The sequence below is a fragment of the Archocentrus centrarchus genome, chromosome 10 (assembly GCF_007364275.1).
Source record: "Archocentrus centrarchus isolate MPI-CPG fArcCen1 chromosome 10, fArcCen1, whole genome shotgun sequence".
Lineage (NCBI taxonomy): Eukaryota > Metazoa > Chordata > Actinopteri > Cichliformes > Cichlidae > Archocentrus > Archocentrus centrarchus.
The window spans coordinates 8138636-8150734 of record NC_044355.1 but is presented as its reverse complement, the minus strand read 5'-3'; the positions used below and the strand labels follow the sequence as shown (position 1 = coordinate 8150734).

Genomic DNA, 12099 nt, shown 5'->3' with positions numbered 1-12099 from the left:
GAAAGAAACATTTGCTTTGAAATAAAGATCCAATTTAAGAAGCAGGTTAAAAAGCTCCCTTATCATAGAAGTAGAAACGTTATTTTATTTTCAGTCTGTGAGTTAGAAAAGTACTTGAAGATTTTGAAAATACCTTCAGACCAGCAGCAATCCTTAAATGACCTTTAAAAATTGAGCTTTTTTGAAATAGCTTTGTGTATATATATATCCTTAGGAAATCTAGATACCTAGTTCAGGAAGTATATGCACATGACGGGCCCAGCCTAAAGCAGAGTTCGCAAGCAGACAATGCATGTGTGTATGTGTGCGTCTGGGTGCATGCATTCCACTGTTCTTGTCAAAAATAGAGAAAGAGTGGGTGCATGTGTTATTTCTGCCGAGTTTCACACACTGAATGGACAAACAATCTATTCCAATTAAAGCAAGCTGCAGCCCTGGAGACTGCAGGAGAAGCTATGCTCCATCGGATCACATCATCCTTTGAAAAACCCTAGAATGGCCGATTGTGATGCGGAGGAAACAGCCCCCTTCAAGAACAACTAGAGTGGGCTGGCCGCGGAGGGAGGGGGGCGGTCGGGGAACAGACTGGTTCCAAGTTAGTCTAGAAAGTTCCACGGCAAATAGTGTTGAGGTGGAGGTACTAGAGCAGTGGGATCTGCAGGGAAGAGGGCAAGGCTATTAATCCTGGTCGTAGCCGTGGTTTACCACTCTTACTGCATGTGGAGCAAGGAGGCAGATTGATAGTGTGGTGGAGATTAATTAGGTGATGTTAAGGGAAATCTGTGACTGTAAAACTTTAGAGGGCTGCACAGCTGACTAGACTAATGGGGCGTTCATGAACTCTTAATAGATGCTACTCCAATGCTGAATATGAGCAATGCAGGAAGAGAGGCAGCCAGGAAAACTAGGATGTGTCTTCGGACAAAGTATTGTCAGCAGAAAGGACCCAAAAAAGCATCAGAAAACTACTGAGTGCTTCACAGAGCAGGGTTTGTACCTTTCCATAGTGACAATCTCAGACAGAATTATTAACAGTGCTCCAGAAACCCTAAATTATTCCAGTTCATATTTTTTTTAGGACTGAATGCCCATTAAAATAAAGAATTGTTCTCATTCTCAACGTGTGCACAGTGGGATATTCCACTCCACCTTTGGTGAAAGTGGAATGTTCCACTTGTGTCCATGAAATCTGATCAGCTCCCTGATGAAGGTTTGTATTCAAAACATGTGCGAGGTTTTCTGAATAAACAAGACCGTGTCGTGAGAATAAAGATATTTTTGAAGGGAATGCTTTTTTAAAAAAAAGCATATACATGAATCCTGATAGGACTAAACCCCCCCCCCAGTTCGTTAAGCTGAATGACTGTTGTTTAAATGTCCATTCGACACATCGGATCATGGCTGAAAAATACTGCCTGATATCCTTCATGAACATCAGCTGAATGTCTTATCTGGATTTTTTTTTTAATCTTTTATCCTCTAATTGATGAGAAAACAAAATGGGGAAAGAGTAAGATCAGGAAAAAGGTGAACTGCAAGGTGGGATTGTGCTCATGACCTCCCACTCACTGCACTGCATACTGTGCAAATCAGCCAACGTGCCAGTAAAGTACACACCAGAGGCTTATATTGGTGACACCTGAAGGGTTGTGACAGTACAGAGACCTGAACAAATAACACATTGTGAAACAGGGATTTAGATAAATGTCATAAGAATGATTTTTATGTTTAATAAATGGGTGTATGTCAGTATTATTCTGTGTATGTGAAGCGGATGTTGCATGCCTATCAGATAACAACCATTTCATAACCAAATAAACTGTAAATCTAATAGCGCATTAAGAAAAACAAACACAGACACAGACTTTTGCCCTTTTTGTTGTGATGAATATTGCCTCACCCACTATTTTGCGTGAATGTATCTGCCTCATTACTACCCTGCAATTTTATCCCTAGAACTGCAACCTTTTTTTGGCTAGGGCAACTTGACTGTCACATAAATATTTTTCAGGATAAAGCTTTTTATTAACTTTATCCTGGAAACAGCTTTCAGAACAAAAAGAACCGATGCACGAATGCAAAAATACTCCAGTAATGAGCCCTGCATTCAAAATTCTACTTAAGATAATGTCCAGAGGTGTCTGCAAAATATCACAAGTAAAGGCGCCTGACAAACTGATATTCTACTTTGTTAGACTGTTTTTAAGATGATTTCACATACACAGTGTTTAACTAGCATGTTTTTGTCCGATTGATTTGAGAGGTGATTTGAGGAGACCTAGGATTGTTAATAAGATTGGAAAAGGAAAAAAAGAACAAAATCATTAGACACATTATTTTTTTTTACTTTGGGTTTTTTTTGAAAGATTGGACAATAAATTCCTGAGAATGTGAGAGATGAAAATTCTCTTTGGTGGAACTGCCAGCAATGACCAGTGACAGCTCATAGTGTTTTCCTGCATGGGACTACTTGCCAAAAACAAAGATAATGAATTTTATTAGCTCAATTTATGGCTTGTCAGGTTATGTGAAAGCAGAATTATAAAGCACCAGGATTTGAGAATAAAGAACAAGCCCCTGTACTTTCCACCAGTAGAGGTAAAAAAACCAAAAAAAAAAACCCTTATTACTTCTGAATATTCTTCCACATTTCTTTTTAAATGAGTGTTTTTGCAGAATGCCCAGTGGAGGTTAAAACAGGTCTATCTGGAAATCAGAGCAAGGTGACGCTGACATTGCTGCAGTTTTATTCTTTGTCTTATTCTTAATTTCAAGAATGGCAACAGCATTCCTGCAAATTCCTGCAGACGTCGCTGCTCACAAGGACCATCCGGAAAGTTGAAGCCTTTCAAAACAATGCTACCAGCAGAGCGTGCAAGTTCTGCTGTCATTGCTGCACACACCAAATGACGCGTGCTGATGTCCGATAACCTTACAGCTGAGATCAGACTCCACCTCACACCTCTCCTGTTTGACTCTTTCTGCCCCCCCCCCAGCGCCTGCAGCCAAACTTGTTCTGTTAGAAAGCCATAGACAGTCTTACTCAATACTAACACTATGAAAACAGGTTACTGCAATACTGTTCTTGCTCTCTGAGGGCAAAGAGAATAAGAGAGATGAATATTGCTGTGGTCCGCATTTCAGGGGTAGTGAGGTTAACCTCCTGTCTGCAGAGTCCCAATAAGCCCCTGAGTAAATCTAGGCCACATTCAAATATGAAACAGCTACTGTGGATTTTTGGAGCTTAATGTCTTCGAGACTGCGCTGCTGATGTTTTCAAAGTAGCAATAAGATTTGAATAAATAATGCCATGCCGCTTTTAAAAACTGAGTAAGAAGATCACACCCTTGAGCATAAACAACTTCTCTTTTGATTTCTCGTGGCTCGGATTGTGCTCGAATCCGACTTCACCTGCCTGCCCACTCTCAATTCTCTCGTGCTACGGCAGTCCTAATTTATTAAAGTAAAAGTCAGTGTCCTGAAAATGAATGCAGCAGTTTTTAATTGGAGAATTAAAACATCAAATGAACAGAAATTAGCTTCACCAACAAGACTGAACCCCCCCCCAAAAAAACCTGCATGTGTATCTGCAGGCAGAGAGTGGCCAAACAGGAAACTCAACACAGTTAAGATTCAAAATGATAAGTTGCACAATTGTTTCTTGTGCATGTGACAGCATGTTTAAAATGCTCAAAATGTCTGGTGTGTGAATGTATATTCCTTCAGAAAGAAGAAGGATTTAATAAACCACAAAACATGCGTGCAGCACACACACACACATAAACCTGTTAGCTAAGTGGAAATCCTAACTTAAATATTCCCTTCATCCACCAAGACAAATGGCGCAGGAGACAGATACATAATGAATAAAAATAAATCAACATGGGGGGGAGAAAAAAAAAAAAGGGAGGAGAATTCTTCACTTAAAAAAAAACAATTACAGTAATAATCAGCAATATAGGATGTGCATACAGCATTTATATATTTGACTCTTACATGAAGAAAATCTTGAGTAACAAAGAACAAATACATATTCAGTGTGGCGTATGCCTCAAAGTGACTGGGGAAAAAAAAACAAAAAAAAAAACATAGCAGCAGGTAAGGTCCTCAGAGCACTAAAAATGCAGTTAGATGTTAATAATGTCATATGAAATGAAACAAGAGGGTATGACTAATATTAAACTGCTCAGTACTAATCTTGATGTAACACATTATCACAGTCTACAGTCTGAATGTCATTATCAGTGTCATAATAAGTCATCTGCTTTGATCAGAGGAGCTGAACAGCAGTGTGAAGTGTGTAACAGCACAGAAATACAGAGAATGTGTTTAAGAAAGAAAAAACAAGACACGCACTAACAGCATGTCATAAAATGCAGTCTGCCCTGATATTTGGCTGGATCATTCTCCTGTAGCAAACACACTAGTACAAAAATAGATTTACTTTAATTTACATTAGCTTTGACTCTCTGTCTACATTGTTAGTGAGGGGGAAAAAACCCCACACAATTTAAGGAGATTATCCCCCAAGAAGCTACTAACAAACTACTCTGACGTTCATTTCCAGTTGAATGTTCGACCCACCAGCTCAAAGAACTTCTTGTTGGGTTCGTGAAAGAACTGGTAGAGTTTTTGCAGGATGGCAGGAGCCACATGAGGGTGAGCCCTGCCTTTTGAATCATGTAAACACCTCTCTCGCCCGTGGTCTCTCAAACAGTAGAATCCTTTAGTTTTATTGAAGTAAAAATTTGAAGCGTTTATTTGCGATTCCAGCTTTAAGAACCTTTCCACCTTTATCATCTCAGGGAAGGGGTCTCTGATCAACTCGTCCCCATCCACGATATGAATGCTCTCCAGTGGGAAGTACTGTAGCCAGTTTTGCATGTGGACATAGTAAAGACTGCGATTGAGAGCCTTGTATCCCAGATTGATCTCACCGTCCTTCACCAGCACGGATTCAATGGGCTGGTAGCGCTTGTGTTTCTGGAGACGGTTGTAAAAGACCTGGTGTAGTCCGAGAGCACCCGCTCTGTGGGGTCTTGAGAATGAGCAGCAGCTTGATGTCAGGGTTCATCTGATGAATGCGTTTAGGGATTTGCTGGAGGTGAAGTAGGCCGGCGTCTTCTCAACAGTCACCTGGTCAGGGAAAGCGTACGGCATCTGGCTGAGATACCAAGGCAAGCCCCTCTGAAAGTGGCTCTCCCAGTCAAGAAGTGCCTCGTTCTGAGCTGCTGCCACTGAGCTGTGCAGGCTGAGCATCTCAATCAACGCCCGGTTCTTCCCTTCCTCACACCAATGATTATAATGTGGGGAAGTTGCTGGAGTGTCCCATTCGGGTGGCTGGTGGTCCCGTTGTCAGCAGGTGATGAGGTTGGAGGTAAAGGTGGACCCCCATCAGCCACTGGTCTGGAGGGGATTGGGGGGGACTGAATTGCAAAAAGCAGCAGCCCAAGGAGCAAAGCTGCCATGAGTGAGGTCCTGACCCTGGAGGATTTCAGCCTGGCGAAAGCACTAAAACTGTATCCCACATTGAAAGACCAGCTGCTTGAGAAAACGGTCTGATTGAAAATGAAGAAAAACTGCCTCTTCTCTGCCAGCAGCAGTAACTGCAAGGGAAGACAACAGCTGTGAGTAGACCAATACCAGGTGAAAATTTGGCAGAAAGACAGATATTACTGTTTTATGGCTCAAAGTCCTTTAAAGAAGTTCAAGGAAGCAGCGTTTGCCCAATTTAATCCCATCAATGTCATTAAACTTTCCTTTCTGTAATATCCGCAAACCACCAATGATCAACATGTCAAACAGAAAACGTGCAGAATCTGCCCTTATAACAAACATGTTGTCATTTATGTAGCCATAACACAATATATACAGTCAGCTGGCATAAAACACCATATTAAGTGGCGATTAGCTGAGTTTTATCTGGTTTTAGTCGCTCCAACTACCGATCAGCAATCTATTAATTTATAAATAATAAATATATTAATAAATGTGCGTTAAGAGGTCAAACAATCTCAGCTTAGGTTTTCTTTTAATGCGACAGAAATAAATCGAGAAAAACAGAAACAGGTGCGCGTTATTCTCTAAATTAAATGCTGCACAGCTAACGAAGGGAAGAAAAAAAACTAGATATCATGCGGACACGCATTTATATTTATTTTAATTAATTTATTTATTTGTATCGTTATACTTTTCACATCACAGTCAGTCTCGGTATCGTTGCCCTTGCACAAATCCAGGAAGCTCCGTTTGTCTCTTACCTTTTTAACTACAATCGTCCACTCGACAAAGATTTCATTTCGTGCAGCTGGGGCCTCCTCTCACAGCGCGCCGCTTCCACTGGAGCAATTATATAGGATCCACCTCTGTACCGTCTGGGAATTTTCCGAGCGCGCATAAACTTGCATCTGCGCGGGGCACAACTTCACCGGAGCGCCTCCTTTGTGACGAGCTCCGGACCGACGCGACCCTCCCGGTTTTTGAGTGTCAGCTGTTGTGTGGAAGTCTACGCCTACATTACGCCTGCAGGACCACTCCCCCTACTGACTCACGTTGTTTGAATGTTATGGTGTTTGACAGCGGTATCGCCGCTGGTATGTGTGATATGTGAGCAGGATCTGAAGCAGGTGATCTGTGAATGGGACCTTATGTAGAAATTCGGCCAAAGAACAAAGCAAAAAGCAATAAAACGCACTTGGAAAACAACGCTGTAATTGCGCCATAGAGCAGAAAATTGCTCCAATCTTGATGGGTGTTCTAGCTTTGATTAAAGAAAAAAAAGAAAAAGAAAAGAAAAAAGATAAACACACTCAATGAAACAGGGGGATGCTCTACTCAGTAAATTTGTTGCCTATAGAGAGGCTGAGCCTTCTCAGGATTTGGATTGAAAAAGGCTATTCAGCTGAGCCTCCAGGAGTTCCCTCTTCACTGTTGCTTTCAGGGGAAATCAATGAAAGAGACAGGCCAGTTATTCCCTGGCATTTTCTCCTCCTTTGCCACAATGCATGTGCATCTGTGGGTAGTCACTAAGTCCAAGTTGCACAATCTCACCACCTGTTGAGCTGTATCCCCCCCCCCCCCTTTTTTCCCCTGTCATGTTTAAATCCTTCTCCAAACAGTTCAGCGACAAATTCAACATATCTTTCCAAACCCAAGCTGCATTTTTACTGATGTTTAATCAAATCATTGGAGAATTTCACAATTTCCTCTGACTCACCTTTGGAGGTACAGTCAGTGTGAGAAAGTTTGAGAGAGCTCAAAGTGCTGATGAGTAAGTGGCACGCCGCTAACGTCAAACACCTTTGCCAGTTTGTGTCATATTTGACCTGCAGAGATGAGAAAGCACTAAGAGTCATTTATGACAGGAAGAAAAATTTTATGTAATTCCTGATTATTAATCAGATGCTTTCTGGTAACTACAGTGCCAGTATTCTTATCTATTTTGCTTATACACCTAACTCTTTATTAAATCTCTTCCTGCTTCCTGCTGAATTATGCTTGTGGGGGGAAAAAAAATAGGCCTGCACAGGTTTTCAGTATAAACTCATCCACAGATTAGAAACACAGCAGAACAAAGGCTGCATGTGACAGGTGTGGAAAAAGCCACTGTTGTGACTTTGACGTCACTGTGTTTCTTTTGCAATGCTGCCGTCTTTGAAACAAGACAGGACAGATAAAAGGAAATAATCAACTTGGAGGCACATGAGTCCAATGAATTGGGTAATTTAGGACTGTTTTTTGCTTTCCATCTTTAATGCTAACATAACTGTTTCCCATGCTGTCATTATGCCTTAAGCATGAAAAGATTAAGGGCCTTGCTGCTGAATGGGGATGTTACAGATTTTACCCATGTTTGGGAAAATTTTCTGCTGTGTGGGCTATTCAAGTGAAAGGCACCGCACACAGAAAGCCCTACTGTATGTAGACTGAGGGGCAATAGCAGCAGAAGGTTTAGTGCCACAACAAACGCTCAACTCTGCTTCTTAAATACATCCTTTCTTTATAAAGAACACAAACACGTGTGCGCCGCTATTCCAGCATGTAAAGTCTAAGTGCTGATACAGCCCAGAGTTTCCCCACATTGATTTTTAGACGCAGTTTAGTAATCCTCTGGATCTGCCCTCGGCTCTCCTGAGAAAGTGTGAATTCAGCGGAGTCGTACAATATAATCCTGCCTCGAGGATCATCAGAGGCTACCGACCATATTAGCATGACAATAGTACATATTCACACGAGAGCATAAACACCCTCAGAGCCACCTCAGTGACTTCCCTGAACCTCAGCTCACAACAGTGAAGCAGGATGACAAAAACACCACATCAGAAGAAGTCCTGCACTTACTTTTGAGTAAAAGACCACAAGTACTACTTGTAAAATGCACTTAAAGAATCAAAATGTAACAACAACAAAAACAGTTTCATCATATTGGTTTAGCTCATGGAACAAATTACATCTATATGCTGTTCAGTTGTTGAATCTTTAAATGTACTTTTTAATTAAAAAAAAAAAAAAATTTGCTGATCTGAATCAGTTGTTTTGTATGTAAAATGAAGCAGCTTAATATGGAAGCGTTCAGTGAAAACACTTCACAATTGTCTGATAGTGCATGTTTTATATTTAAAGACTTGAAACAGGAATCAAACAGGAATCTTGGGGGAGGGGGGGGTAGAGAGGGGTGTGTTTGTGTGTTGTGTGGTGATGCTAGGAAGGGTTGGGGGTGGGGGGCCCAGGAAACAAACTGCACTTCGATCAAAAGATCCATGGCTCCTCCAGTCCACATATTGACGTGTCCTTGCTTTGAGTGGTCACTAAGCCCAGAAAAATGCCATATAAAAACAGCCCATTCAATAAGGTGGAGAAAATGGCAGAGGAATTAAGTGTTGCATTTCACAAACAGCACACTTTCACTCCTGATGTTATTCTTGCAGTGTTGCTACATGATCAGCATGCTTGAAAACATTTTCTTTTGCGACCGTGCCAACTGTGTGGGGCATAAAAACAGGTCTCATCTGGCTCTCGTAGGCTTAACAGATTCCAGACTTTTATGGGTAAATATGCGACGTGCACGCGCCGAACGTTTCCTGACTCTGATGAAAATATATCCCGAAGAAATAAAGTTATTCTTAAGTTTTACCTACCCACACGAGACAGTATTAAACACGGCAATGCAACCCGCTGCCATATGATTTGCATGGAATCATTTTAACATTTCGTGCATCGCTCTTTTCAAGAGAAAGGAAAAGGAGTTTCTTTAATTAACACAGAATTTTAATTGAATTCTGATTAAATTTATTGCTGGACAGCGAATCATGGAGGAACAGAGCTGTGCTTGTGAGAGTTTATGACGTAAATATGTCTGTTTACAAAACTATCACTGATTATCTCTTCTAATGGACACAGATGTAGAGCGTCAGTACTCCTACAGGCTCTGTAAGTGATGAAACATTACACTATTTACTTTATGATCAAGTTATAATACAATACATTATAGGCCGTGCCCCCAGGGTACAAATGGTAATGCTGGTTGGCTTGGATTGCTCCAGTGATTATTTTATATACTGCAGAGGAAATGAGAATATTTTTAAATGCTCATTTAATTATTTCTTCTTGTATAATTTGTGAAGTGGAAATTCATTTGCTGTACAGTATCTTGGTTCTTTGTCATTCTAAACACCTGAGGAGCGACAACAGTTATTTCCCCACTCAGTGGCTATTATTTTCTATTGTCTGATTGCATAGTTTTAATTCTATATGCTGTGAATAACCCCCCCCCCCCACCACCACCACCACCACACACACCACACACACACGAACCACACTGCAGGTCATCAGCTTGTTTGATAGCTTCATCTCTTTACTGAAATGCCATTCTTTGTTCAAGTGGGTTCACCCATGTGGATAATTACTGCAATTACTTCTGGTGGTAATACAAGATGATGACGAACGACACAAATCACAATAACCGAAATGAAGCCCATTAAAGCAGAGCGGTCTGCATAGAGGTGCGGGCTTTAAAAACCTGGTTCAGAGGAATTCAGAGAAACATCTGCAAATTAAACAAGTCTCCTTGTTGTGGAAAGTTTTCTCAAATATGCGGCCTTCACCTTTATTTTCTTTATTTCACTTTATGGGAAAGGTTGTTATGTTGAGTCTAAAAACGATAACAGTGTCAAAATGATTTAGTCTACAACATAAATCCCTAATCCTCTCATTTACTGACACATTTTTCTATGAAAATAAAAAAAAAATAATTTAGAGTTTTTATATGCAATTTTAATCCTATTTAGAAAGTTTTTTTTTTTTTAAAAAGTTTCCCCAAGCCGAGTTTTCCTGTAAAAGATCCACACGTGAGCAAACTCCATCCATGTGACACACCGGTTTGGCCAGTCTTTTGATACCAATGTGGAATTTTACACCACTGTTATGTTACCTTTCAATCAAAACTCAAAGGGACTAACATGCACTTTTCCATCCAGCAGGTCAGACTAATGTGATGCTCTCCCATCGAGCAGAAAATTACAAATCAGTTGTGACTGATTCATAACTTTGCCCCTTGTGTGCTCACCAGGACCAGAAGGAGGGCACAAATTACACCGAGTTGCACCAGCCTACATGTCTGACATGCTTCCAGCCTATGAACAAGGACGGTCTCTCGGGTATCCTGGTGGGATTCTTCTAGTTTTCCAAATGATGGGATGAAAATCTTTGGGGAGTTTTTAGTTTCAAGCTTTGAGGATCTCAGATCAGCTGAAAGTGCTGATATCTTTGAACACACATTCAAAACCAGCTAAACCAGCCAGTTTAGCTTGCTATTTGATTAGAAAGTTTAGTGGCCTTAACTTTATTTTAATTATTTAAATTGTTCCATTTTCTCTTTTATTTTATCTATTCTATTTAAGAATTATATAGGAACATTTGTGGTCTTGAATTGTTTGAGTTGGTCATATTTCATGTCTTTTTCTTCAGCTTGTCAGCCATCTGTAACGCTCTGATTTGCTCAAGCTTGCTGAATTACATCTTGTTGTGGCATATTGCGTGTATATATATTCTGGCTCTGTAAGTGCAGCTAACCTTCCTTCTGTCTCTATCCTTGTTGGTAGATATAACAAAGATAATCCCCTGTAGCTGCCCAGAACTTTAAGTTTATTGCTCAAGGACACTTGATGTTTGTCTTCTGGCTGAGTCGAAAAATCAACATTCAATGTTTAGGCTGGGAGAAGCTCGGAATAGTCTCATATTCAGAGAGGACTATGTTTTATACACACTCAGTGGATGCTTTATCAGTTACACTTTGTTTGTACTGTGTTGTGCCCCCTTTCGCCTTGAGAACTGCATCAATTCTTCATGGTGTAGATTCGACAAAGTGCTAGAAACATTCCTCAGAAATTTTGGTCCATATTGACACGATAGAATCACAGGTGCTGTAAATTTGTCGGCTGTACATCCATGAAGTGAATCTCCTGTTACACCACACCTCAAAGTGTCACAGGTCGGCTTGGCTGAGGCAAAATGGAGGGTTCAAATGCAGAGACATGTTAGAGACAGCGTTATAATTTTCAGAGTCTTTCTTTCTCACAATAAGAATTTTGCAACAGACGAGAGTCACTGGGGAAACTGGGATGGAGGACTGGGTCCACCGAGAGTTGGGCCACTACAGAAGAGGAGAGAGACGTTAATCTACTGGTTCCAAAAAAGAGGAATCCAAAGAGAAGGTTGTAGGAGGTGAGTGAACTGAAACGTGTTTGCTTATTTGGTCTGGTGAGTGAGTCTGTCTTTGGGAGTGGTCGCTGGTTAGATGGTTCAGAGAGAGGATATTTCTAGGAGGGCGGGCAGGGAAGCCAGAAGCAGGAATCTGAATGTGGGGAAGAGGTGTAAAATTGAGAGGATCAGACGTGAGTTGGCAGGTAAGTTGTGCAGGTGAATGGTAATCTCTTGAGCCAGGCGAGGTGAGCGTGGAAGCGGGGAGACAAAGTTTAGCACAGAGGAGAAAAAGCACAGGAAAACATAGTTAGGGAACCAATTACCTCTGAGAAATAGCAGTCTATCTGCCAAAGACTGGAGGCTTGACCTGGTCCTTAAATACTTGAGGTTGATTGCAGA

At 41.0% G+C, this 12099-nt stretch overlaps 1 protein-coding gene across 1 annotated transcript; it reads right to left on the bottom strand.

The window, feature by feature from the left end:
• Positions 1-3919: 3919 nt before the first annotated feature.
• On the bottom strand, positions 3920-6462 carry hs3st1 (heparan sulfate (glucosamine) 3-O-sulfotransferase 1). Its single transcript, XM_030739236.1, is given in 6 exon segments — positions 3920-5009; positions 5012-5041; positions 5044-5094; positions 5097-5279; positions 5282-5606; positions 6261-6462. Coding segments are annotated over 5 exon segments (903 nt in total). The 5' UTR covers positions 5469-5606; positions 6261-6462; the 3' UTR covers positions 3920-4557.
• Between the last annotated feature and the right edge of the window lie 5637 nt (positions 6463-12099).